Source organism: Phocoena sinus, chromosome 14 (assembly GCF_008692025.1).
Source record: "Phocoena sinus isolate mPhoSin1 chromosome 14, mPhoSin1.pri, whole genome shotgun sequence".
NCBI classification, from domain to species: domain Eukaryota; kingdom Metazoa; phylum Chordata; class Mammalia; order Artiodactyla; family Phocoenidae; genus Phocoena; species Phocoena sinus.
The window spans coordinates 88,875,158-88,903,056 of record NC_045776.1 but is presented as its reverse complement, the minus strand read 5'-3'; the positions used below and the strand labels follow the sequence as shown (position 1 = coordinate 88,903,056).

The window sequence follows — 27,899 nt, the reverse complement described above, 5'->3', positions numbered from 1 at the left end:
CTCCAGGGGGCCGTCCAAAGGCAGCCAGGATTAAAACCCTGGGCGAGATGAGAGCTGGCCGCAGATGCCAATCTGGACTCATGGGCACAGAGATGGGCTCAAAGCCTCGAGACCGGAGGGACCACGAGGGGAGGGGTGCAGACAGAGGGTTTGTAAAAAGACAAAACACCACAACCAAAGGAACAAAAAGTTGCAGCAATCTGGATAAAGAAGAGACTTTTCTTCCTGTGCTGAAGGGTGATCTTAAAAACCCAACCCGCAGAACGACCATGAGGAGAGCCATGTGGCCGAGCTTCCTGTCTGCACCTGTCACACTGCCTTGCAGGCATCGCCAGCACGACGAGGCGGGAATAAGAAACAGAAGGACGAAGGGGAAGATGCCAGCCGCCAGGACTCACAGGTGATGGGATCGACACAAGGGAAACGCAAACCAACTAGAACAGACTGAGGCTGTGGGATTCAAAAGTCAACATACAGCGTCCTACAGACACAGACGAAAAGAGGGAACTTAGAGCAGAGTATCAGAAAACGCCCGTTACTTAGGAATAAATCTAATACATGCAATAAGATCTCTATGGAAAAAAAATCAGAAAACTTACTTAAAGGGCATTAAAGAAGATTTAAACAGCAAATGAGGTATCATGTTGGTGAATCTGAAGTCAAGGCTATAGAGATGCCCACTCTCCCCCAAACTGATCTACAGAGTCAATGCAGTTCTAACAAAAACACCATCAGTCTTGACCACGGTGCGTCTACTAAATGAGCTGACTCAAAATCGATACGGAGTGCAGAGAGCGGGAAAGCAGAATGCCCCCGACAGCAGGAGGTGGATGCCGAGAGTCACCGGGCGGCAGAGTGGCGAAGAGGGCAGTGTGGGCTCCCAGGGACCGAGGCCGCGGTGCTCAAGAGAAGCCCCCGAGGAACCGCACGTCACGCGCGCCTGGTCACACGGTGGGTCGGGGGAGCGAAGGGACTCCTGAACGAGTAGTGCGAAAGTAACGGGGCGTTGTGTTCACGTGGAAAAATTAAACTGAACCCCTATTTTTGGATCATCTCCAAAAACCAATTCCAGGAAGGTTAAAGACATAAATGTGAACAAAAAAATTATCAAGTTTTTAGAAGATGATCTAGGAAACAGCACCATGACCTCTGGGAAGGATTTCTTAAGCAAAGCGCAGAAGGCACTAATCAGACACAAAAAGACTGATAAATTCCAATACACTCAAATTCAGAAGCTCCGTTCGTAAAGTGAGTGAGCAGATAAGGCACAAGCTGGGAGAAGTGTGACACACAGACCCAAAGGCAGACACCCGGGACGTACAGCCCCACCGGGAAGCCCCCGAACAGGCTCGTCCCAAGGGAGGGGCCCCAACGGTCAGCAGATTCGCACCGCTGTCAGAGGAAGGCAGACGGCAGGCCGGCACGGGCCGAGGCTGAGGGACCACAGGAGCTCGGTGGGTGGGCGTGCCCACAGCCCCGCACCCCGTCCCGGGCGTCACGCGTGTGCCGGGACCCAGGAGACGCGCAATGCTGGGCTGGCCAGTGCTGGGCAGCCGGCGGCAGCGGAGGGACGACCACGACCCCTGCAGGAGCCTCACCAGCGTAAAGGCTGCCACCGCAGCAGGACCTGAGCACAGTCCCCAGGCCACACCGCAGGGCCCCACGACGCTCTCCATGGGGCGCTGGTTGGCGGCGCCCCCCTGCTCTACCTCGGAGCGCCCGCCGCGTCTGCTCCCAGCCCTCGGGCTCCCCGCTGCTCACCTGGATCTGGGTCTGCACCTGCTGGGTCCCAGCCAGTTTCTGGGCCTGGGAGATGGGCGTGGTGAGAAACTGGGTTTTAAGGGCTGGCTGGGTGGCGTAGGTGACCTTCTGTGGTTGGCCCTGAGCGGCAATCTGCTGTGCTGTGATCTGAGGAAAGAGAGGCCGCCCAGGGTTAGAGCAGGCAAGGCTCTGGGTCCCCTTCTCAGAGCCACCGGGCCTCCTCTGTGCGCCCCGACTGCCCCCAGACGCCTGCAGTGTGACCACCCCGGCTCCTGGCCCTGCCTGCCCGCTGCCCTGTGTTCTTGCTGCTGCCCCCCCGGGGGGCCCGGTCCTGGGTCATCTCCTCCCCTGCTGGGAGGTCCCCTCATGGCCCAGGCTGGGCTTCATCTCCCATCCTCTGAGGCACCTGGTGCCACGTCTGCTCATCATGTAAGTGAGCGAACTTGACAATACAGAAAACACACACCGTTTCCCAAATCTAACTTTAAGAATTTGGCCCATACTCAAAACTATTTAGCACAAACAGAAACAAACCTGTACGCACAATCTTTACACATTTAGTCTAATTTTCCGTTTTCCCTGCCAGGAGCGTTTAAATACTATTCAGAAAGCCATGCATGTATGTGGCCCATATATTCGGTTTACAAAGCCACAGCTATGGACAGTTTTAACGTCTCAGAAGTCTTCTTTCAAGTTACGTGGACATACCGACTGGCACTTTGCCTAAAGCCCTTCTCCTTCTCTCTTTCAGACGCTGGCTAAGCCCCCGCGATGACCCAGCCCGGTCTCCGTCCTGTCACAATGCCTCCCAGCCCGGCACGCCCCACCCCAGAAGTCACTTCACGTCTCTGCGCGTCTGTCAGTTTCTGGAAAGGGGCACCAGCCGCCTGCAGAGCCCTCAGCACATGGGGACAGGGCGCTGGCTCGCTCCGGTTCAGAAAACAGCACAGATACGACACGAAGGTCAACAGCCCAGACGCCATCATCTGTGCATCGGGCTTTGTGCCACCAGGAGCAGACGAGGCAGAAGCCCTGGGGAGCAGAGCGCCTTGCACTCCGCTTCTGCTTGCCAGCGCAGCCCCGAACCCCCGCCTCTGAGGAGGACTCGCCTCTGGGGCCTCAATCAGCTCAGAGCTGCCTCCCAGCCTTCTGAGTCAGAAGGTCGCTGACAGCACTCCTCTCACAGTACCCCTTCCCCTCTCTCCCCTCCCTCCGTCCATCCGCTGATGGCACGTGTGTACACACGTACACACACACACACACACACACACACACACACACACACACACACACACACAGAGATGGTCCTCAGCTGGCTCCTGTGCACCCAGATGGGTCGCACACCAGGAGCTACACCTGCTTCCCCGAGTCCTTCCGGCCCCTCCCAGTCATGCAGTTCCACAGCCTGCGTCCTTCACAGTTGCCCCCACGAGCCGGCAGGACATGGGGGCTCCCCCTCTCATGAACCCCGCCCTCCCTCCAGGGCCAGCCCCAAGGCCGTCCTACGTAGAGCCCAAGGCCACAACCATGGGGTCTCCGGTGCGTGGAGGCCAGGCAGCCACGCAGGGCCGGTTCGGGACCCTATCCATCTCCGTGCATCCCACGCTTGGCAGCGGGGCCCGGCTCACGTGGAGAGGGGTCACCGGGAGCCCGGTACCTTCTGCTGGACGGCGGCCGGGCCTGGGGCGGCTTGCGGCTGGATGGCCTTCTGCTGCTGGACGGCCTGCTGCTTCAGCTTGAGCAGCTGCTGGACGTGCACAGGCTGGGCCACGACAGTCTGCCCTGAGAACACAGGTCCGGTCATTGAATCACAAGCGCCAAGTAGGGACAAGGTCTCAGGGCTCACAGTGAGTTCAGCTTCAGTGATTTCTGCACAGAAAACTACACGCTGAAATGATGCTGAGCTAAATAAAGCCCCCCTTACATCTACTTAAAATGTTTCTAGGTTCACAACGACATTTGGACAAAGGGTGGGTAAGTTAAGAAAGTGAACGGTTAAATCGAGGGACACTTCTGCTAAAATACACCGTGACACACCCGAGATGGCTGCGGGCCACAGCTACTAACTAGAAAAGGCTTGTCAGCCCCACTCAAGGCTGCACGCGGAGTGGCGGGGGGCGAGGGGTGGCACGAGACAGGCACCTGCGGCTTTCTGCGGCTGCCCGATGGCCACACTGATCCCAGCAACGTTCATGGGCAGCGTCGTGACGCCCGGCGAGGAGACCACGGCTGCGGGCACCGACACCACCGGGGGCTTCGCCAGTGCCACCTGGGCCGGCTGGGGCGCCGGGGCCTGCATCTGCCCTTGAGCCTGCAGCTGTGAAGTGGGGACCCGGGTCTAGACAGTGAAAACAATGGGAGAGTCCAGAGACATTCAGCATTCCACACGTCTGCAGACATTTCCCCACCAGCGGTCAGGTGGTGAGAAACTGACACATTCACAAAGGTGCCGCGTGGCGGTCAGCTAATGGAAAACAGCTCACTGTGGGCCGCCTATGTGCCCTGACCATCACCAGCGGACACAGGGAGCGGGGCTCGGCGGCCCCCGGACGCCCGGGCGCACTGCCGCTCAGATGCGCTCCTGTCCCACAGCGAGCGTCTCTGCCTCCTGCATCTCAGAGCCTGACAGCACCCCACTCCTGCCACGCTTCCTACGCTCGTCTCCTATCCCTTAGCGGCCACGGAAGATCAGCCCGAAATTACGACCTCGGCCTCCCACCAAGGGCCACCCTCGGTCTCCGCCTCCTGCGATTTGCTTATCACTCGGCTACCTACCAAGCACTTTTTTCCTTAAGTTCTATTTTTTAAAAGGAAAATGGAAACGGATCCGTTTTTATACATACAAAAACTCGGACTACCTAAGAAAATACGAGGAAGTAAAACTCAGCCATAACCCTAAGGTGCCCACATGTGAATGTGGAAATGATACCCAGCCGACCAGACCTTGCCCTTATCTGTGCGGCTTGCCGGGAAAGTGTGTAAAATGGGGTGAATTCTAGGTATCTGTAAGCTGACTCGCCTCCTTCTGCAACAACCCTGTTCCAGATCTGTGCACAATCCCACTGTGTGCACACGCTGTACAGTCTATGTAGTCAACTCCTCAGGGACGGAGCTTCAGGTCCCCCTAATACTCCTGGTGCAAGTCTGTACGTTTATTACCTCGTACTGGTTCTATCACTTCTTTAGGATACAGCAGAAATAGGATCACTGGGTAAAGTAACGGGCACGTTTCCTAGCTCAACTGACTGCCACCCCCTCCGGGGGAGCCGGCTCCTGCTGGCAAGCCCTCCGCCCGAGGCCTGGGCTGCCTGAGGCGGGCCGTCGTGCGCGATTACCACTCGGCTCGTTTGAACTGGCATTTTCTTGTGAACACAGGTAACACCAAGCTTGCTTTCACAGTTTTTATCCACCTCTATCCCCTCTCTTACAGACTTAAAAGTGGAGTGAAGCACACGGGAAGCACAGCCTGGGCCGCCAAAGCCCCAGTTCACAGCTGTGTTGTGGGCGACAAGCTGTAAGATCTGGGTAAGTTCCTGAAGGTGTATGCCTTGGTTTCTGCACCTGCAAAATGGAGCTAGCATCACAACACCCACTCCTGCCTCAGCACCAATCAGGTGCAGGCGGAGAGCCTACGGCAGCACCTGACCCAGAGCAGGATCCCTAATGCTAGCCGTCGCCAGTGCCAGAAAGGGAGCCGCCCGCGCTGGGCACTGGTCTGCCTGATGTGACAGCATCTGGGCTCCGGGACACCCCCTCGACATGTGCCGAATGTAGCTGGCATTCCCAGACACACCCTTCACCACACCATCGTCCCCTCCTTCAGAAACCTTCGATGCCTCTCTGGGCCTGCAGAGCACCGCGACCCCTGAGTCTGGCTCTGGGGCCTCACTCGCCCCTCCACCTCCCCTCTGCTCTGACCACACGGGCCTCGTGCCTGGCCTCTGCCCCAGCAGCACCGGGACACCTTCCAGGGGCCACATCTCGCCCTCCCGTCGCCCCCCCACGTAAAGCCTGCTCTCTCTCCGTGGTCGGGCTCGCTGCCCACCCCACCCCCCGCCCAGCCTCTCAGGCCACCATAAGCTCTGCGACACCGACATTCTGGAAAGCGTGACTGTGTAAATGTCTCCCACGTGCTGTTTCGCCCTCTCCGAGGAGAACTTAAGTTCCTGGGGGAACGACCGTGCCTTTACTTGTCACTCCGCCATAATACCTGCAAGGGCCTGAGCGAGCAACAACGGTTCAGTTAAAACGTAAGAAGACGCTGCTCTGGAAAAACAAGCGTATCGACCGGAACTTACGAGCCGGGCCACCTGGAGGTTGGCCACGGTGGTGCCCGTGAGCAGGGCGCCGGGCCTCGGGGCCGTGACCGTGGTGAGCTGGGGGCTCTGCTGCTGCGTGGGCTGCGGGGGCTGCACCTGCACTTGTGCCGTTGGCTGCGGGGGCCCCGGCGGGGCCTGTGCTGGGGGCGCCTGCTGGGGCAGCTGCAGTTTCTGCTTCTGCATTTTGATCAGGTGCTCCTAAAACCCAGATAAAGTAATCTTTTCATCAACGTCAACTGTATTCCATTTCGTATATATCTTGGTTTTAAGTTACTGTTCTACTACCCGTTCAATGTCGAAGTAAACAGTTGCTGACGTGCAGTATGCAAACCATCCTCCAGGCCTTGCCAGCATTTTTTAAACGTTCCCTTTACCACTGATGAAAACTAGCAACAGTGATTCTCACAGATTAGCAAATGCACAGCAAAATTCCTGGGCTCTTATCACTTACAAGCAAGGCGATTCAAATCTGCGGTACCACCAAAAATTCGTTAAGCCTTTAAATTGTAGTCCCTCTTGAAGTTTTACAATGTACCGTAAGATAAGCATGAGCTCTAAATTTTGTACTCCAACTGTCTCCAAATGAAAGTTTAATTGGTAAATAAACCCATGTCTTTAAAAGAAGTCAAAATATCAAGATAAAGATAGCTCAGGAAATATTTTAGGGGATAAAAATGTTTTAAGGAAATTTATATTGAGTTATTCACGACCCTCCGATCTCGTTCAAGGTGCTGAAAAAGAAAAGGACTTTGCCACTGGTTTAGGAGAGGGAAGGGAAGGGAGTAACAGGACCAGGCAAGCGAGCCGGTGCGTGGGGCTCTGAGCAGCTGCAAGAGGGGAGCAGGGGCAACCGAAGGCCCCGCCGCCTTAGAGCGCGAGGAGCGTTGGGGGGGGGGGGGGTGGGAAGGAAAGGCCGTGGGGCGGGAGGACCCTAACTCAGCGCTGTCTGCTGGCCGCCAGCTTCGGCGGTGACGGACACGTTCTGGAGCTGGGCTGTCCAATGTGGCAGGCACAGCCATGTGTGGCCTTGCGCCCTTGAGCTGTGGCTGGTGTGATGGAGGACGGAACGCCTCGTTTCCCTGGCGCGCATTCGGGTGCCTCCGGGACGAAGAAGTCTCAGCTGGTGCTCGCACGTCCTCACCGCCCTCCAGCGCCCTAGTCCCCTCTGTCACCCGCAAGGGGCAGGCCCGAGGTCAGGTACTTACTGTGGCAGGCCCGACAGCGAGCTGGAATTCTGAAGTACCATCTTGCTTTTATTACACGTTTTTCTGGTTACTTTCTGTGTTGAGTACTAATGCTTTTCCACTCGTGGCAGGAACATAGCGCTTCCTTTTAAAATGAACGTGTTTACTTATGTAACAGCACAGGTCGTGCACTGACTGGCAAGATTCAGGGCCATCAGCACCCACATGAGAGAAACGACACCGCACACGAGCTACTCCTCAGGAAGCCAAGCTCCACCACCTCGTCTCTTAAAGCTGTCGAGGAATACTCTTCACTGACATTTTCTCAGGTTGGGAAAAGAGCACAGAGCCTGAGCACAGAGCACAAGCAAGTGAGCGGGAAGATCCATCCGGAAACGGGGATTAAGGCCTCAGAAAGCTGTGAACAAGCTGGTCGCGTGATCACGGAAGCGGCCCTGTGTGCAAAGTGATTTCTAAAGACAACACAAACACACTTCCCACATAAAGACGATGGCAGACTGTGCAAAACACACTCTGAATCACATGACACACCAAGGCATCATCACACAGTGTGTGCGTTCGGTTTTCTAGAGGACGCTCACCGGTGTCAACTTGCCCACCGCCTTGATCTGCGCCGGCGCCTGGGCCTGGCCCTGGATCTGCGGGACCTGCACCTGCGAGGCCTGCTGCTGCTGCTGCTGCTGCTGCCGCAGGAGCTGGAAGTGCGCGGGCGTGATGGTTTTCCCCGGAAGCTGGACCCCTGTGGCTGAAGAGGTCGTCCGGTGAGACTGCGGCCCCGCACACGCGTGCAAGCCTGAGCCCTGAGGGGCCTGAAGAGCGGGACAGGCCACACAGGAAACCAACCCTGCCTTTACCTTGGGACACTTGAGTCACCAAAGACCGGGTCGGGGTCTGCACCGGGGTCAGGCTGGTAGTGACCACAGCCGAGGCCGTCACCGAGGTGACCGCTCGAACGCCCTGAGTCGGTGCCGGGGACACCATGTCGGACGTGGCCGTGGCGGGGGACCCAACTGCTCTTGGCTGGGTGTGGACCACCTGGGCAGGAGCAGAGCCTCCCGAGGTCTGCAAGAGGCGAAGAGAAGAAAAGTGTCAGGCTGCTGCACAATACTCAAGACTCTTGAGAGTCGTCGGGTGAAAAGGGCGCCACACGCTACATCCTAGAAGACGAAGCACATTCCAGATCCTGGCCTTCTGACAGCTTGCTAAGGGGCCGCTTCCCTCGTGAACTCAAAGCCTGTGCCTAGGGCTAGCGTGGACGCGTCGCTCGCGGAAGGGAAGATCACGACGCTGCCGCCCCCAGACTGAAACGCTGCCCGTCCCCGTCCCGCTGCCCTCACTCCAAAGACCTTTTGGTCCCAGGAACCATCTAGATGCCCGTGTTTATCCCCCGGAAACAGACAGGCCCCTAACCCCCCACGGCCATCCCCAGGCAGGTGCGGAGGCTGCAGCCCTGGACCCGCGCGGCATCTCGACTTGGCCTCGCAATGTCCTCGTCCCTTGGTGCCACGGCCGCCGCAGCCCCTCAGCGGACCGGGCCCAGCTCCACCGAGTCCGCCTCTGAAAGCACCCTGAAATGTGATGCTGGCCCCTGCTGGTCCCCTTGGTGCAGACGGTCATTACGTTTTCCTGTTTAGTTTGTCCCTAATCTTACATTTCATTACCTACGTATTTGAATCCAAATCCAGTATCTTATTCTGTGCTTTCTATTCAACTCACCTGTTCCGTATTTCTTTTAATCATCTTTCTTGCCTTCCTGCACATTACTTTCTTCTCATTCCACTTTCCCCTCCCAAAGTTTGGAAGTTATATTCTATTCTTATTCTTTTGGTGGCTTATCTAAAAATTGTATCAAGAACTTACAAAAGTCTAATCCATAATTTCACACTTTTCCTGAACAATAAAGGGATTCTGGAACGTTTCAACATCCTTAGCCCCGCTCACGTCATTGCATCGTGTGTGTCATGTCTGCCTCTGTTGACCCTACGGTACGTTACTGCTGCTCGCAAAGTCCGTTTGCACCTCAATTAGTTCATGTAGGCGAGATCTATAGGGAATTCTCTTAGGCTTTGTTTGGAAATGTTTGTTCTTCAAGGTATTTTCAGGGCTGGCAGTTATATTCTCCCACTACGATGAAGATGTCATTCCATTCCAGGAGCTGGTTCCTGGCTTCATTACCACCGCTGAGAAGTAAGCAGCTGTACCTCTGAAGGCAACCTGACTTTTTCAGGCTGCTTTGAAGACCTCCTTGTCGTTGGCATTATTTAAGCGTGGAGGCCCTTTCATCACCCCTGACCCGGATTAGTTGAGCTTTGGTGTATACGGATCAGTGTCATCAATCAGTTCTGGGAAACTCTTACATCTTCACGTACTATCTCTGCTCAACTTTCTCTCTGCCTGGAACTCTGATTAACCTCTGATTACATCCTCTCACTCAATCTTCCGTGGCTTTAAATTCTCTTCCGTACTTCCATCCGCTGTCTCCCTGTGCTGCATTCAGGATAACTTCTTCTGATTTATCTTCCAGTTCACTAACTCTCTCTTCAGCTGTGTGGAAAGTGATATTAAGCCCGATTATAAGACATTTATTTTTCAATGCTGGTAACCATACTTTTCATTTCTTCAAGTTCTCTATATTCTTTTAAGTATAGTCCCCCGGTTTTTACAGACATTCGCAAGCTTCTCTTTTATTTCTTTAAAATAGAAAGTATAACCGTTTTATCATCTATGCCTGCTAACCCCACCATCTCAAGTCTTAAAGGATCTGCCCAGTGTCTGTTGCTTCTGTTGCTTCTCACTCATGGTGCCTTCTTTCCGTGTGTTTGGTTATCTTCTATTATATGCGGCTCATTATACCTGGAAATCACTGTGGACATTCTAAGAAGTCCAGGATGAAGGCACATTCCTCCAGAGAATCTGCATTTGATTCTGGCCACTTACCCAGGAACACTGCTCATCCAGGTCTACGTCACATGATCTGAGGGGCTTTGGGAGCCCTTTTGGGGAGCCATCAACGTGAGCTGCAAACTGACAGCTGACTTGGGGCTCGAGCTCCACAGGAAGAGCCCCCGCCCCCCCCTCTGCTCAGCATGAGGGATTTTACTTCCGGTTCACCCTGCCCTAAGGACTTAGCCGTTTGGGGGCCTGTCTCAAGGCATCGATGCCTCCTTTTAGACTCTCCACCTGGGTGAGTCGAGCCTTGGGCTTGAACGGGGGCTCCCCCTCTCTGAGAAGGTGAAGTGTACTCCAAGGCGGACACAAGGGCACCCTGTGTATCTCTCTGGGTTGCCTCTTCCCTTAGATTTTGGCCCAATAATTATTTACTCTTTTGTCAGCTCCCTGAAATTTTGAAGAGGATATTTAAAAATTTTATCCAATAATTTCAGTCCTTTTCATTTGGAGAGTGGTATAAATAACTTAACTCACCTTATCACCAGAAACAGAAGTCCTTTCCCGCACTACTGAAATAGCTTCTCTCTAAGCCTTTCTGCAATAATCTATTCTACACGTAAAACATCACATGAATTCCCCTAAAACACACCTCTGCTCGAAGATTCTCAAGGGCTCCCCATCGCCTGGTGAATGGAATCCACGTTCTTCAGCCTGGAATCCAAACACCATGACAGCCTAGGCTCACTGCCACACAAGACCGAGCGCGTGCGGCCGCTCAAGGACCTGCGAGAGGCTGTGGGGAGCGCTCATGCAGCTTGCGCCGCTCCGTCCAAACAGAACCGCTTGCTATGCCCAGTATACACCACTCACTTTCCCACCACTGAACCTCTGCTTGTACGACTCGCCCTGCCTTCCAAAGAGCCATTTTGGTGGATGACATCCTCCTATTCCGTGGAAGTCCAATGCTCCCTTCTCCAGAAAACCTCCCTGTTATCTGTACCTCTTTTAGGTGCGGCCACAGGACTGATTGCAAGAACCCCATGAAAGCAAGCCGTGTGTTTGAGTCCTACTTCTAGCCCCACATCACCAGGGAGAGTATCTTGTCTGTAAGAGCTGTTCAAAAAATACATTGTGGATAAATTGCTTTATCTTTTAAAAATAGGACTACAGAAACAGGTCTTTTCAAAATAAAATACCAAGTGCAATGATTTGGGCTTGCCACCCTCACAGAAGTAGTGACACTGGTCAGAGGAAATGATCCTAATGCCACAGGCCTAACTAATAGCTTCTGTATCCAGTGAACTGGCTGAGTCTAAAGTGGTTTATTACAAAGCAGAAAGAAAAATAAATGAAATAATCCAAAGTCACATTCTAGAAACACTGTTTTCGTATTCACTCTACTGCTTCGAGTATTCTAATTTTTTAAACCCGATTTATTGAGGTGTAACTCACATACAGTAAAATTCACCTGTTTCAGGAATACAGTTCTGTGAATTTTTATAAATGTATGAGGTCGAGTAGCCACCAGATAGATACAGAACATATTCTGTTTTCCGTCCGTAAAGTCTTGCCTTTTCCATGTGGTTTAAATGGAATCACACGCACATGAAGGCTTTCAAAACTCGTACGAGCCAGCACGATGCCACTGAGATCTGCGTTGCAGCCGCACGTGCCAGCAGTCTCCTGCCCCGCTGGGCAGTGCCAGATGGGCCGGGTGCACCATCTTCCCTTCTGCTCACCTGCTCAAGGACATTTGGGCTGTTCCCTTATGTCGTAATTATGAACACAGCCACTAAACACATTCACGCACAGGTTTTTTTGTGCAGACGTGTTTTCATTTCTCTTGGGAGAAAACCTAGGAGTGGAACTGATAGGCTGGAGAGTAGGTGTACGTTTAATTTTGTAAGAAACAAACTGCCTTCCAGACTGACTGCTAAGGTTCTGCATTCCCATCAGCAATGAGGATTCCAGTCGCTCTGCATCCTCGCCAGCATTTGATACTGCCAGGTTTTTCTTCTCTTAAAGCCATTCTCAGAGACGTGTAGCAGTAGCAGATCACTGTAGCTTTAATTTACATCTCCCTAATGACTAACAATGTTGAACATCTTTTCCTATTTATTTGCTATCCATATGGTGTGTGTGTGTGTGTGTATATATATATCTCCATATGTATCTTCCATGGTGAAGTAACTGCTCAAATCTTTTGTCCATTAAAAAAAATTTTTTTGTCCACTTTTAAAAGTTGTTTGTTTTCTTATTATTGATTGAAAAAATCTCTGTATAATCCAAGTACCAGTCTTTTACCAGATATGTTCTTCAAATATTTTCCATGCCTTGCTTTTCGTTTTATTAACAATATCTTCCAAAGAACAGACGTTCTTGATTTGATGAAGCCTCATTTATTTTTTTCATAATTTGTAGGCTTTTGGTATCCTAGGAAATCTTTGCCTAAAACCGAGCAAAGATGTTCTATGTTTTTCTAGAAATTTTATAGTCTTGGGTTTTACATTTGGGCCCATGATCCACTTTGAGTGACTTTTCATACACAGTATTAGTAACCGTTCAAAGTTCATTCGGCTTTGAACGTTTCCCCAGTTCCTCCAGCACCATTTGTTGAAAAGACTGCCCCTTCTCCACTGAAATCCCTCGGCACTCTTTTTTTTTTCTTTTAAAATTTTATTTTTTTGTGGCTGCGTTAGGTCTTCATTGCTGCGCGCGGGCTTTCTCTGGTCGCGGGGAGCGGGGGCTGCTCTTCGTTGCGGTGCGCGGGCTTCTCGTTGCGGTGGCTTCTCTTGTTGTGGAGCATGGGCTCTAGGTGCTCAGGCTTCAGTAGTTGTGGCACACGGGTTCAGTAGTTGTGGCTCACGGGCTTAGTTGCTCCACCGTGTGTGGGATTTTCCCGGACCAGGGCTCAAACCTGTGTCCCCTGCATTGGCAGGAGGATTCTTAACCACTGCACCACCAGGGAAGCCCCTCTTTTTTTTTTTTAAAGAGTTCTCCTCTCTATTTTTAATTAATTAATTAATTAATTAATGGCTGCGGTGGGTCCTCGTTGCTGCGTGCGGGCTTTCTCTAGTTGCGGTGAGCGGGGGCTACTACTCTTCGTTGCGGTACGCGGGCTTCTCATTGCGGTGGCTTCTCTTGTTGGGAAGCACGGGCTCTAGGGGCGCAGGCTCAGTAGCTGTGGCACGTGGGCTCAGTAGTTGTGGCTCACGGGCTCTAGAGCACAGGCTCAGTAGTCGTGGCGCACGGGCTTAGTTGCTCTGCGGCATGTGGGATCTTTCCGGACCAGGGCTTGAACCAGTGTCCCCTGCATTGGCAGGTGGATTCTTAACCACTGCACCACCAGGGAAGTCCCTCCCTGCACTAAGAGTCCCGCCCGGCACTCTTAGTAAAAATTAATCAACTATGTACATGTGGGTCTATTTCTGGACTCTCTATCCTACTCCATGGATCTATGTGTCCATCCTTTTCCCAACACCACACTGTCTAGTTCACTACCAACAACACCTTCATAGGAAACACATTCCTCAGAACCCAACAGGGACATCACTCCGTTTGCCAAAGCACTGCTGACTTTGAAGCAGCTTCTCACTCAGGGCACATGTTGTCTTTAGATCTGTGACTAAACTGCAACTCAGGATGTAAATGTAAACTCCTTTATTCCCGTCATTTATTTTTGTTTTCTACGGTGACACCACAGACGGCAGGTGTGTCCAGGTGAGCGCCCTGTCTCCTGGTTACATGCTCAGAGGTCTTGTGGCTCTGCGTCTCTCCCTCTGTCCACATCTGGCCCCTTCCTGCTTCCCACGCACGGGCCTAGACATCCATAAACACACTGCCCCGCCTTGTGCCCGGTTGTGCAACGGCGCCACGTCCACACACACGGGCAAACCTGCCGCTACGGCATGTAGGCACCCTGTCCGTGGAGTTGGAGACGTGCCCTTGCACCCCCTCCCTCCTCCTGGAACCACGGTGGGGGATTTCAACACACTCTCTCCCAGAAAGCACACGTGGAAACCATCCTCTGCACCTCTCAATGTCCTCGGTATTTTATGATATGCAAACGAGATCAGGACTTTCTGTACCAATGGAATGGCATTTTTTTTAAGAAGCCAACAGCTACTGCGGCGTCCTGGGTCATGCATGCCACCAAAAGCACCCAGGATCAGGGACAACTCACAGTCAAGGCTCCAGGTGCCACGGGGGAAGCGAGGCGCTTGTTAATGGACTGGAAGGTGGCAGCGGGGACGCCGGCGATGGTGTTCACGATCACATTTCCGCTCACTGTGCCTGCGGGGAGAGGACACGAGGTAGGAGAGCAGGAAAGAACTCACCTCCAATCGCGGCACCTCACCCGTGAGACTTCTTACCCGCGGGCATGCTTGTCCCTGTGACCGATGTCTTGATGGCTCCTGCCTGCTGAAAAAAGAAAACCATTTGAATTTCAGGTCAAGCTCCGCCCTGAGTAAACACTCCAAAGCCTTCCCCCTCATCAGGATCAAATCCAAACCCTTGGTCACAGTTACTCGGCCCGCACGGCTGACTTCAGCCCCGTCCCCCCACCTCCTCCCACAGTGCTGAGTCTGTCCCTCGGTCACCAGGCTCCGGCCACACTGACCCTTCTGAGCCCCACGTCTGCCAAGTTCAGGGCCCCTGTGCTGACTGTTTTCCATTCCTTTCTGACTACTGTCACTTGGCCACAGCCCAGGGGTCAGCCCTGCAGAAGGTCTCTTCCTGACCACCCACCACTGTTCTCCTGGGCAAGGAGCAGCCCTCACACCAGGCAGGTGCTTAGTTTTCTGAACAACGAAGGACGGAGCTGCCAAGTGCACATCGAACGCCACTGCGGCAAATGTAACAAAGAACATGGGGTGGAAATGACCCCGTACAACAAGACCGTCCCGCGCCGGGCAGCAGTGCTTCCCCACGTGGGACTCTAACGTGTCGCCAGGCACACACAGAGGGAACGCGGCAGGGCACGGCGGCGACAGCGCAGGGTGCGTAGGATCGACACGTTGCCTTTCTTTTTTTATGCACTTCACCACCTTCCTCTCACGGGCACTGAGGATGCACACGCGCGTGCACAGCTCTGGGGGAAAGTGGGGCAGGGTGGGGAGAGGGAAGTCTGCACTAACAGTACCTGCTCTTCGAGTCTGTAGGGACAAGAGAGGACGACCTCTTCACGCTTCACAAAACCCTAATTCCACACCTCCCACTCACCTCCACCTACAAGGACGGCCTCGTCTCCCACATCGCTGCCCAGTGAACCCAGCCCAGAGGGCGGAGCTGACCCAGCACCGGAGAGACGGGGTGAGGCATGCGCTTCCTTGAGGGGAAGACTGGAGGAGACTGGGCTGGTCTCCCACTTCCTCTGGGAGGAAGGTCCGCGGGTTGGAAGCCACAGGACCCTGGACAGGGGCGCGCTGGAGCTGACCGCTCTGTGTGCCTTCTCACCAGCACTGCCGCGCTGCCCACCGTCGTGATCGCAGGGGGCGCCTTCGGCGGCGGCGGCGTGGGCTGCGCCGGGGGCTGCGCCTGGGCCTGGGGCTGGACGGCGGGCGGCCCCGCAGGCTGCTGGCTGCCGGCCGACGGGGGCTGGGGCAGCGGTGGGGGCGGCTGCTGCGGTGGCGGTGGCTGCGGCTGCGGCGGCGGCGGTGGTGGCGGCGGCTGTGCCACGGGCGGCTGCTGTGCCTTCTGCTGGTCGGCCAGCGCCTACGGGGCAGGAGGGAATGGAGCCGTGTGGAGGAGCTGGCCCGGTGGGGGGGGACCCCTGGCCCCCGGCCCCTGGTCCCCCTCGCGGCCCTCCCGCCGCCCGCTGTACCACACACACCTTTTTTTCCTTGGCGATGCGCTCCGCCCGGAGGGATGCGACCTGAATAGGAGGCAGGGGTTTGTCGTAGTTGATTCCACTAAAGACAAGGGAAAAACAAGAAATAAACTGCGAGTTCTAAGTAGACAAACGCGCTAGAAATCCAAAGTCCTCATTTCTGACGACGCCGAGTGCCGGGACGCCAAGGCCGGGGCCCGAGCGGCTCGGCCCTGGAGAGGAGAGGCTGCCAGTCTGCCCCAGACCACGGCGGCTCCCACTCCCTCGCAACAAGGACCACCTGCCAGAGGCGGGCCCGGGCCCGGTCCCCTGCAGCAGCGGCACTCGGCACGGCGCCTGGATACCACGCGTCCCCGAACACGTGGGGCAAGAAAGCCCCTTGGCGCCGTGCTCCTCACTGCAAACCAACCACCCCCGCCCCCACAGCCAGGCCTGCCCCGGCCTGCACTGAGCGCCAGCCCTCGCCCCGCGGAGAGCAGCCGGCCACCCGCCCGGTGCCGTGAGCGGCCCACAGCCCTCCGCAGCCTCTCAAAGAACCCTTGCTTCCAGGGGCTCCTGGGCTGACGGTCACCCACCAGCCTTGAGTCCTGCCGCGGGGAGGCTGGCTCTGCCCTCGTGTGCCGCCTCTGCATTTCGGGGCGGCGCAGGTGCCGCTGCTGCGCCTGTCTGGCCCCTCTGGACACCAGCCCTCCCGCGTCCTGTGCCCTAGCTCACACAGTGCGTCCTCTCCCATTCTCTGACCTTGCCCATGTCAGTCCACTCAGTCCCCCAACCCCTCGAGGAACTCCTGCAACCCACCCTGCCGCCCCCATATTCGCATGCTGGCCCCCCTCACCCCGTGTCTCTCCATCACGCCTGGTGGTAAAGCCACAGCCTCAGCGCACTCCCCACTCCGTCTGCCCCAGGCCTCCACCACTGGGGGAATTCAACCGCTGGGCATGGCGACGGTCCAGCCGCCGCAGCGGTCCCTGCTCCACATCCAGCTCCCTCCCGGGACACACGGCCTGGCCTCCCACTACTTACAGATCCTGACCCTGGCCACTACCTAGAGACAACCCCTCGGCACACCTGGCCTGCATGTGGCCAAGGCCAGCCCGGCTCCACCCTCATCCTGTCTGCCAAACTCTCCCACTGGCGTCAGACACACAAAACCAAAACTGAGCCACCGAGATGCCCTCCAGGCCTGCATTCACCTTGCAGCCTCTCTCCAGCTCACTCTGATCGGCCTCACACCACCCCTGCTTCCGCCCAAACTGCGGGCCACCCCTGCGCTGCCCTGCTCCCCGCCGTGGTGGCACCATCCCCAGACCTCCTCCCTCGCATCCTGCAGGCCAGCCTTCTATTCGCCCACCCTGCCCTCCGTGCCTTCCCACCCGCCGGCCCTCACTCGGAGGAACAAGTGTCCCTTCTCGCACCCGCCCCGTTCTCCCCAGCTCAGCCAGGCTAGGTTCTGTTCCCCTTCAGGATGAATCCTCGCCCTCCGTAAGGATTACTCAGAGTCTGTGTCTTGTGCGAGAGAAACAGGAGGGCAGGACTGGGCCCGCCTCGTTCACTGCTGAACCCCGGCCCGGCCTGTTTTTCTTGTTAAGAAAACCAATTAATGAAATCATCATCAATTCGATCAATACACACATACGGAACATGTGCTCTGCGCCTCTAGCCTCTAGAACCCCTACGTCCACGGAGCTCATGCAAGATGCTGAAGGAGTCAAGTAAAAATGCAAAGATGATCTGCTCCAGGAAGAAACACAGAGAGGGGCTGGGGCACGAGTACCAACGAGGAGAAGGTGATGTGTGAGGGAGGGCCTGGTGGGGGGCCGACGGGTCCAGACAGACGGTCCCAGATGGAGCGACCCGCAAGGCCGAGCCAGCCGCCAGGCGGAGGAGCAGGCCGTGGAGGCCGGGGTGCACGGAGCGGGAGGGCAGCACAGGCCTTGGTCCTTGGTGCGGCCGGGGGGCCCTCAGCAGGCACAGGCCCGTGTCAGGCGGTATCTGCAAAACCTACCTGGTGACGAGGAAGGCTTGAGCCAGAGGAGCAACGGGGCTCCATCTGAACGTGTGTTTTTTCCCGATATTTTATTAGAAAAAGGCAAACATGCAGGAAGTTGCAGGGATTTTATAGCAAACACCCATGTGCCGAGCAACTCAGACTGTACAGTTCTCTTTCCCTCTGTCCGCTCTCTCACACCTACCCATCTGTCTACCCATCTACCCAGTCATTTTTCTTCCTTTGCAAAATTTCAAGGCAAGAACACTCACCCCAGGTCTTCCCTGGTGGCACAGTGGTTGAGAACCCGCCTGCCAACGCAGGGGACATGGGTTTGAGCCCTGGTCCGGGAAGATCCCACATGCCGTGGAGCAACTAAGCCCGTGCGCCATAACTGCTGAACCTGTGCTCTAGAGCCCGCGAGCCACAACTGCTGGGCCTGCATGCTGCAACTACAGAAGCCCACGCGCCTAGAGCCTGTGCTCCACAAGAGAAACCACCACAACGAGAAGCCCACGCACCGCAGCTATAGAAAGCCCACATGCAGCAACAAAGACCCAACGGAGCTATAAATAAATTAAATAAATAAATAAATAAATAAATAAATAAATAAATAAATAAAAAGAACACTCACCCCCACCCCCAACCCCGGTCAACTGGGTACATTTCTAGGGCGGGGCCAAGCAGACGTATGCCAGCTGAGAGGTGGCACAGCCGCTGTGACACTGTCAGACTGCAGGCAGGACACCCCGTCCCGTGAATGGGGACACGGGTGTGCCCGGCCCGCCTCACCTCGACACCACCCCCAGCTGATGGCTGGACACGCTATTCGCACAATTCACTGAACTTGTAGGGTTTAAGAAAACATTAAAATGAAATCATTTCAAATGATGAAAACTGTGTCACACATACAGAAATACCTTTCTGCCAACACGGAAGCGTGCTTGGGGTTTTTCTGAAAGGGATTCATGCCAAGCCTGTAACACACAGAGAGAGAGAGGATTACTGAAGAGAGGACAATGCACTGAAGAAGGAAGGGAAGGCCAAGGACACACAGAGGAAACCAAGCCCCCGACCCCACGGAGCCGGCGCAGGGGCGCGGGCCGCGTACAGAGGCTTGATGGGGGGGCTCCTCTTGCCCGCAGTCATCTTCATCAGGTCAAAGTGGCTCGTGTACAGCTGGGTGTGCGTGGCGTTCTCGTCCTGAGCGTACATCTGGCCCGTGCGCAGAGGACGGTTGTTCTTACTCTGAAACAGGATGGGGGTGGCACAGCAGGGTCAGATGCCGACCCTGTGAACAGGGTCCCCGACTGGGAGGTCTAACGTGAAATCCCCGGCTTAAACAATGAGTCCCTTCTTCCCACCCTTCTCTCTGAGACTCAACACAGATGGAACAGCAACGACATAGTGGCCGTCGTCCACCGACCGCAAACACACTCCCAGCCTGGGCTACGCCTTCCCGCCCGTCCCGCCTCCAGCTCGGCAGACAGCAGTGAGGCCGAGTGGCCGGGTTGACACAGCCAGCGGCCCGCAGCCAGCGCGCCTGCACCCTGGTCGGCCCCGGGGCACCAAGTGGCGGCTGTCCCCCAGTTTGGAGACAACTGTTTTTAGAAAAATGAAAACCAAGATTCGTTAAAGCGTACTTATAGAAACAAAATAAGTAATTTCCATGAATTAGGAACCCAGGAGCAAACTTCATCGAAGCCCAGGATGTCTGCTGCTGCCACGCATGCCCTGGCCCGTCCCAGGCGGGAGACGCGGTCATCGCTCCCACTCTATGACTGGGCGCCGGCCACAGGTACACGCCAGCCCGACGCCGTGTGCCGAGGCTTTCTGCATGGAGGCCACAGACACCCTCCTGAGGACAGGCGAGGAGCTGAGAGCAGCAAGGCGGGGACAGAGCAGACGGAGGAATGGAAACAGACAAATGCAGCTCAAGGGAGACGAGGAAAGGCAACGCCCTGGAGACCTCCTCAGCAGCCACACGGACTCGAGGGGCCTGGCTGCCCCGCAGGTGGCCTCCTGATGACAGACACCATGTACTCGGCTGTTCTGCACTCGGAGTCTCTGATGCCCGCGGCTGGGACCAGAGTGTCTAGCGCCTGTCAAACCGCTGCAGTGGGCCAAGGCCCCGGGAAAGCACAGTGATACACGAAGGGGGAGGCACCGACAGGCCCTCCTTTGATGAAGCTAACAGCACAGAGCCGTGCCCGTCTACACACCCAACCCGGGAGGGGGGACGAAGCGCTAGGACGGCGCCAGGCCACAGACAGACAGCACACAGAATCTTCCAGATGACGCAGCAGCACGGATGCTCTCTGTCGGGCAAGATCTCGGCGCAGGGACTCCGGCCGGCGGGAACGGGGACTGGGACTGTGTCTGCCCCAGCTCAGGGCCGCGCCCAGCACCCCGCGCCCCTCCCTCCCCCCTCACCGAGCCGCGTGCCCCGCAGGAAGGGGGGGCCTCACCTTCCCCTCCTCCCTCGGGATGAGCACGTTCTCGTAGCGGTTCCGGCACTGCTTGGAGGAGCGGTAGATGCGGCTGCAGGAGTTGACGACGTCGCTGACGAGGTCCCAGTTGGGCGTGTGGGCCGGGGACACGACTGTGAGGTTGAGCGGCAGCTCGAGCAGCTGCTTCACGGCCTGGAGGACCAAGGTCAGGCGCCGCGGGTCAAGGTGCTGCGCGTCAGCGGCTTCCCCGCCCTCCCAAGGGCCCTGAGGACGCAGCCGGCCCAGGCCGAGGCCCAGGACTCACCTGCAGCAGCGCCCAGTCCTCGCTGATGAGCCACTCCGGGTTGTCAGGACCAGACTCGGCGGCTGGTTTGGCAAAAGTGGGCAGAGGCTTGGCGAACTGTGTCTGCTGCTTCAAACAGGATGTTCTTCTTCTGCTCCTTCCCCTCTCGGCGGATCTTCAACATGCCGGGCGTCGCGCGGTCGAACAGTGACCGCGGGGGCACCACGGCCTCCCCGTGACGCTGCTTCTTCTTCCTGCCTGCGGCTGCAAGGAGAGGCTGCTTCAGCCAGCAGGTCGGCAGGGAAGGGGGGCAGCAGGGCCGCGGAGGAGGATTACCGAGGCCACCGGGAGCGCAGAACCCTCTCCCGCCACAGGAACCCACCTGACGGGTCCGTCTTGTGTCTCCGGCGCTCCTTCCTCACGTACACGGGCGGCAGCTTGGACTCTGGGATGGGAGTGCTTTCGTACATGAGACACATGACCGAGTCGATGTAGATGTCGTTGTCGTCCTGGGGGGGCGTGGGCGGCGTCCAAAGCTGCGTGCAGAAGGGAGAGCCCTGAGCCGTGTGGCCCCAGGAGCAGCCGCCCAACAGGGCGGGAGGCGGGAGGCGAGCCCAGGGACACGGGGAGGGCGGGCACTCACCGGCATGACCTCCGTCTGCCCGTCGGCGCCCTCATACACGAACTCCTACAGGAGAAGGGGAGCTTTCAGGTCCACCCAGCCCTGGCTTCAAGCTGCAGCCACCAAGCATCTACCTTCACGCCGGTCAAGTCTTGGAAATAAGCTCGCAGCGTGGCTGTCGAGAAGCCCCGCGATGCGTCTGCGCCCCGGCCGGCGGGCAGCGCGGCGGGAACGCCCGCGCGGGTTAAGGGGAGCCCTCGGGAACACGTACCGCGCGGCAGGCGTCCTCCCGGGTGTAGGTGAGCAGCTGCTGCTCGGGCTCAGCGCCGTGCCCGGGCCTCGCGCTCACCGCCAGTGCCCCGCGCGTGCCGGGCCTCCCACTCGCCCACGGCGGCCAGCACAGCGCCCTGCAGAGACAGCGGTCGTTCCCATGGCCGCCCACGCCCCCCCACGCCCCCCAGCCCTGCCCCGCCCCTGTGCTCCCGGCCCGGGCCCTTCTCTTTGTTCCCAATACGTGACCGAGGAAAACTGCACCTGCAGGCTCCTGAGGCTTCTCCCTTCCAATCAGTTTGTACACAGGTGGGTCTGGGTTTATTCCTTTAATTCTAGGCAAGTCGCACACTAGTTCCAACCCAGTTTAACCCTGAAGAACTTGAGATTCTCACGTGTTAAGATGGTCAGAAGCTCCTTCTCTTACCTCGCTATTTCTCTCCTTGTCTTGATCAGTGGAAGTATGGAATAATTCCAGGTAATTCAAAGCATACTTTTCAATTGGTGTGAGCTGTTTCAAGATGTATTTTTTGAATACGGTTAACAGCAAGTTCACAAGGATTTAGTTCCTCTTATAAGCCCCCACCAACACTTGAATCAAAACAGCGACTGTTCTTGGTCAAGATGAACAAGAAATATCTCCCAGAAGGGTCACATGTTTAAAGTATTTAGGGGCAGAGAAGCAAATGAAGTAGAAAATGCCAAACTGTCCCATGAAGTCCGCTAACCTCCTCCAGTGGCGAGGGCTCCTCGCCCCACCGGGAACCGTCGGGGCGCCGAGACCCGGCGCCAACTCCTCTGCCGGCTCGTGTGCGTCCTCCTCCAGAACACTCGATGCTCTTGGAGGGCCTGCAGGAAGTGCGCCCTTAGGTGGACGTGACTCGGATGCGCTTTCAACACTTCAATTGAGGGGTACAGCCCTCACAGCTGACTACGTGCCCACACTGTACACCGAGCCTCCCACGGTGATGCTGCTCTCCTCGGCTCCCCTCGCACGCCTGAGACGGCGGCGCTGCAGGCACAGGGAAAACGGGCACGCCCTCGAGAAGAGCCACAGGCACACAGGCTGACACGCACAGCCCGGCCCCCAGACTCAGAGAACCGAGCAGGATGGGGCGTCTGGCTGCATCTCACACCCGCCACCCACCACCCTGCCCCGGTCCTGACCATGAGAACAATTCTTCGTCGTGCACGAGATACAGGCCATGGTCTGCGGTGAAGACAGAAACCAAGCCCCCAGCAAACGTGCCGCAGACGGTAACAGACACGCAAGGGCCAGTGTCGCCACAGTTCAAGAAGCGCCCATTAGACTAGCAGATGCGGCATGTACCTCTCCCGACACCCGACAGGCCAGGCTGGCAAATGCAGACACACACGCTCACATCGGGGCCGGGGCTGGGGGGACCATGCAGCTGAGAGAGATGTCAGTTAAGACTGGTACCTCTTTCCAGGGCAATTGGGCAACATCTGCAAAGTTTAAAATGTAACCCTTCCTCACACGATACCCAGAAAGTATTTCCAGACAGACCGTACGTCTAAGTATGAAGAACAAAACATTGAAACACGGAGAAGAAAATAAAGAAGAACCTCTCTTAGAATGCAAAAGCACCAACCATGTGATAAAGATGGTCTGCTGGGTGCATTAGGACCAAGAATTGCTGCTTGCTGAAAGACAGCATTAAAGAAGGCAAACCACAGGTTGGGAGAAGACATTTTTACATGTATCCCACAAAAGCCTCGCATCCAGAATACAGAAAAAAAGCCAACAAGCCATTAAGAAAGAAAAGAATCCAGTTAAAAAAAAAAAATAGGAAAAAGACACGAATGAGCACTTCATCAAAAAGCATCAACGCTGCCAATGAACGCAAAGCTCACCAGCCAGGAGCAAACTGCACTTCGGCCAGGGGTGCGCCCACACTGTCCCCCACGCCTGCACCCCTGAACCGGCCCCCAGTCCAGGGGCCAGCATACAGCCGGGCGATGGTCCCACCCACATTCCGCGGGCAGCCCGTCTCCATCGCCCTCGTCCCCCAGCCATACCTGGCCCCTACTGTCCGGACCTGGAGGTGCTGCCCCTCCACCCCTAACACTCCTCCTGGACACCGCACGGCACAGCATCTCCGCAGGGTGATGGTGTGTCATCTCTCCTGTCACTAGAATAGAAGCTTTGTGGAGGACGAGAGTTCTTTCTCTCAACGCCATACCCCTTCTGCCTACAACAGTGCCCAACGCACAGTAAGATGTTCAGCCAGAACGTTTCACAGAAGCTGTATGCTGAAACACCGCACTGTGGCCAACACCCCAGAGCTGCACTGAGACACAACAGCAAGGGCATGTAGCAACACTCACATTCCTCAACACATGCCTTCAGGCCTCACATGTTTCTTCCACGATCCATGGAAGATATATACTTCTAAATTTTATTTATTATTTATTTATTTTTGGCTGTGTTTTTGGTCTTCGTTGCTGCGCACGGGCTTTCTCTAGTTGCAGCGAGCGAGGGCTACTCTTCATTGTGGTGTGCAGGCTTCTCACTGCAGTGGCTCCTCTTGTTGCGGAGCACGGGCTCTAGGCGTGTGGGCTTCAGTAGTTGCGGCACGCGGGCTCAGCAGTTGTGGCTCACAGGCTTCAGTAGTGGCACGTGGGCTCAGCAGTTGCGGCACGTGGGCTCAGTAGTTGAGGCACGCAGGCTCAGCCGCTCCATAGCACGTGGGATCCTCCCGGACCAGGGCTGGAACCCGAGTCCCCCACACTGGCAGGCGAGTTCTTGGACGCTGTGCCACCAGGGACACCCCATAAGACTTTTAACAATGGTTGAGTGGTCACCTCCAGGACAGGTAACCTACTGTTCCCCTACTATCATTTCTGTTATGAGGTTTCTACAATCATTTCTGTTATGAGGTTTAGGTCATGCTGTTTGAGGTTTTTTTAAAAACCTGATGCACGTATCACCAATTTTTAAAAGAAAACGGTACATCTATCTGTCCCTCCTGATACTGAAACAGCTGTAAGGCACTTCTGCGCAAGTGACATTATACACAGACAACTCCTGGAGGAAAATGTGAAGACAGCTGACGGTGGTGGTCTCTGAGAGGGAAGTGAGGGCCTGGTGCAGGACACTTACTTTTCATCATAAATTCTTGAAGGTTTTTACCACATGCATTTATTACTTCTCAATCACTGGACAGTCAAGTTTCAAAAACAGGAGAGGAGGTGTCCCCGCAGTCAAAGGCCCCCAGGAGGCAGGACGGGAGCAGGGTCTCAGGGAGGGAAGCGAGGGGGCCTGACAGGCAAGCGTGGGCCGGGTCCGCACAGCAAGCACTGCCCCAAAGCAGCAGCGCGCGAGCCAAGCACGCAGTCTGCGACCTCAAGTGCCCAGGCCGGAAAACGCAGAAGGCAAGATTCAGTCAGAATCCAAGGCATTGTCATCTCAGCGGGTGACCAACACAGGGAGGCTGAGTACGACAGCTGCCATTCCTTTTGGTTCTGTCCTCAGAGTGGGACGTGTATCTCACACGCACGCCGGGGCTCCCTGCAGAGCGCGGCAACCTCCCCAGCAACGCTGTGACAGAGGTGCTGACACAGCAGGGTGGAGGGGTCGGGGCACAAAGTCACACAGGACGGCGAGGGGTGGCCCGAGAAGCGTGGGTGCAAATGGCGACGGTGGCAGGGTGGGCAGCGAGGCCCACACCGCTCTCTCGCGCGTCCTTCACCTATTTTTACAACTAAAATCGCCCAAACCAAAAGCAGGGAGGGAGGGGCTGACAGGTCAGGCGCGAGCGACTGGAGCCCGGGGGGGGGGCAGCAGCAGTACCGCAGGAGCAGAGGGCAGACCCGACGCCCCAGACCCGACGCTGCCAGGCCGGCGCCGGCCACCCTCACCTCTATGAAAGGCCTGGCAATTTTGGGTGCGATGGTTTCTGTGACAGAAGGTTCCTGAGAAAGGACGACAAACTCCTCGGCTTTCACTGGGAAGCCAGTGTCATCCATGGGTGGATAAACCTCAAACAGCTCCTGGATGGTCCGCTGACACAGAAATGAGTAGCACTGAGCTCGAGACCTCTGCGCGTGGAAAACCGCCAGCAGCCACCCCCTCAGCCGTTAAGCCCACCCGGTTCCCGTCACTGCGTGGCAACCCCGCCCCCCGGCCCCAGGCCTCCTCGTGGACCAAGGTACCTGCGTGAGGAACGCCATGGAGTAGTCGTTTCCCTGAGCAGCCACTTCTCGGATCAAATCTTTGGTTCCATTTTTCAACAATTTCTCTTCAATGGAATTGCCACTCACGAGCCTACAAACCAAATACACACGCGACAGCTAAGTTCCCGGGAGCCGAGGACGGCACGAGTGCCACGGTGCCTGGACCACCCGGCAGAACAGCACCTGCGTGGCATGGCTTGTCAGCCCCACTCTGCGCTGCTTCCTTCCTTCGTGTGGTGCCCAGAGGTGACCATGCCTGTCCCGCCTCCCGCACGGCAGGAGGGTGGCCCGCATGCCACCCATGCTGGCCATCCATGTACCCCACCGGCCTCCACCTGGAAAGGCCCCCGGGGGCCTCCGAACCCTCGAGCCCCGTCTCCTTCAGTGCTGATGGTGGCGAGTGGGTGCCCCCGCATCACTGTGCACCTCTCTGCACTGCGCCCCCAAATGAACCCGTGTCCAGTGGCTGCAGCCCAAGGATGCGCGTCCCCTGGCTCCTGCTTTGTGCCCCCGGAAAGCTGCATTAACCATTCCCACATCCATGATCAGCGCTTTCACTAAAAAATGATGTTAAACTTTTACTATCGCTTTGGGGAAACTTCACAATTTTACAAACCAGGTCTTCCCGTCTAAGAACTGAGCACATCCTCCCGCTGGTGACATCTCTCAGCTTATGCCCTTCCACGATTTTACACTCTACTTCCTACACATCCAGCAGCTTTACTGCTAAGGTCATTCCTGAGAGTTTACAGATTGTGTCTCCTGAGAATAAAACGTTTTCCCCCGTTTCTAGCTAGTAACTGCTAAAGGGCCAATGATAAGGAAGGGATTACACAATGAAACATTATCCGTTTATATAAACAATGTATCAAATTTATATTTATTAACACAGAAATACACTCATACTGTTAAAAGAAAACAGGATTACGCAATAAGACTGACTGCTGGCATGAGCCATCTAAAAAAAATCAGGGGAATGTCTGGAAAGACATACACCAAAATGCTACTAACTGCCGTCCGGGCAGGATACTTATTCTCTCCATGTGCTTTCCTTTTTTAATTTTTCTTTTTCTTTTCAATGAACAAGTAATACATTTATAATCAGGAAAAAATTAAAGCTATTTAAACACAGTGCATGGATGACGACGTCTTGATGAAAACGGCGAGGGTTACGCACGTGGGATGGAGTCCCCGTCCCAGGCTGGCCGCCAGGGACCACACCCTCGGTGCCGACCCCACACAGAGGTGGCAGGAGCGCAGGGGAAGGGGGGCGGCGCGTGCCTGGCACACTCGGGCACCAGACGGGCTGCTGTGCTCTCCCAGTCGACACTCCCAGAGCTCAGAAACAATGGCAGAGCCGTCTCTGCTTTCCTCAACTGCGTGTGGTTGGCCGCTTATAAGATTTAAATGCTTTCAATAGGGAATTTACAAATTGCTAACTGTTAAGTTATGATAATTTATATCCGAAAATACTTGAAACAATCTAGAACATGAAGCACCCTCTTAAGGGTCAGGGACTCCAGGAGAAATACAAGTACACGTCGGAAGGACAGCAGTTATGTCTCAGCAGCACGACCCAGTCACCGCTGCAAACAAACTCAGTTACGTCCCAGGCAGACGCTGAGTGTAAAGAAAGAACACACAGGACGGCAGGAACACGCGCCTGCCCGAAGGAAAGTAAACAGAACGTGGGAGAAGCTTCTGCAGTACGCTGCAGCCCCCGGCCCAGCCGCCTGCCTCACCTGTATATGTGCACGTCCTTGCGCCGCCCGATCCGGTCGCACCACTCCTGGGCCTTGGCGTCCATCACCGGGTTGAGGTCGTGGTCGTAGAACACCACCGCGTCCGCCTCCACCAGGCTCACGCCCGTGGCGCGGCTGTGTGTGGAAAGGAGGGCACAGAAGACCCGCCGGTCCCGGTTGAAACTCCTCATCAGGTCCTGAGGCGAAATGAAACCCCGAGTTAGCATCCCTGCCAAACAACAGGCAACCTCTGACGTGTTCTGGTACTTATCAGTTAGAAATTATTCCGTAACAAAACTGTTCGGTTTGTGTTTCTTTTGACGCGAGGTCCGTGTTCCAATTAC

The 27,899-nt window shown here is 55.9% G+C and overlaps 1 protein-coding gene across 1 annotated transcript in view; it reads right to left on the bottom strand.

Annotated features, from left to right (window-relative positions):
- EP400 (E1A binding protein p400) overlaps nucleotides 1-27,899 on the bottom strand; it is a 113,318-nt gene that overhangs the window by 7,132 nt on the left and 78,287 nt on the right. Inside the window, 26 exon segments of the mRNA XM_032654075.1 lie at nucleotides 1,762-1,908; nucleotides 3,419-3,543; nucleotides 3,904-4,099; nucleotides 6,060-6,278; nucleotides 7,867-8,030; nucleotides 8,140-8,347; nucleotides 14,358-14,467; nucleotides 14,548-14,593; nucleotides 15,632-15,889; nucleotides 16,008-16,086; nucleotides 18,912-18,968; nucleotides 19,103-19,239; nucleotides 20,460-20,633; nucleotides 20,746-20,859; nucleotides 20,861-20,988; nucleotides 21,107-21,260; nucleotides 21,368-21,412; nucleotides 21,618-21,672; nucleotides 21,674-21,753; nucleotides 22,044-22,127; nucleotides 22,324-22,395; nucleotides 22,398-22,465; nucleotides 22,562-22,628; nucleotides 25,499-25,642; nucleotides 25,793-25,904; nucleotides 27,556-27,752. Coding sequence (XP_032509966.1) covers nucleotides 1,762-1,908; nucleotides 3,419-3,543; nucleotides 3,904-4,099; nucleotides 6,060-6,278; nucleotides 7,867-8,030; nucleotides 8,140-8,347; nucleotides 14,358-14,467; nucleotides 14,548-14,593; nucleotides 15,632-15,889; nucleotides 16,008-16,086; nucleotides 18,912-18,968; nucleotides 19,103-19,239; nucleotides 20,460-20,633; nucleotides 20,746-20,859; nucleotides 20,861-20,988; nucleotides 21,107-21,260; nucleotides 21,368-21,412; nucleotides 21,618-21,672; nucleotides 21,674-21,753; nucleotides 22,044-22,127; nucleotides 22,324-22,395; nucleotides 22,398-22,465; nucleotides 22,562-22,628; nucleotides 25,499-25,642; nucleotides 25,793-25,904; nucleotides 27,556-27,752 — 3,240 coding nt within the window.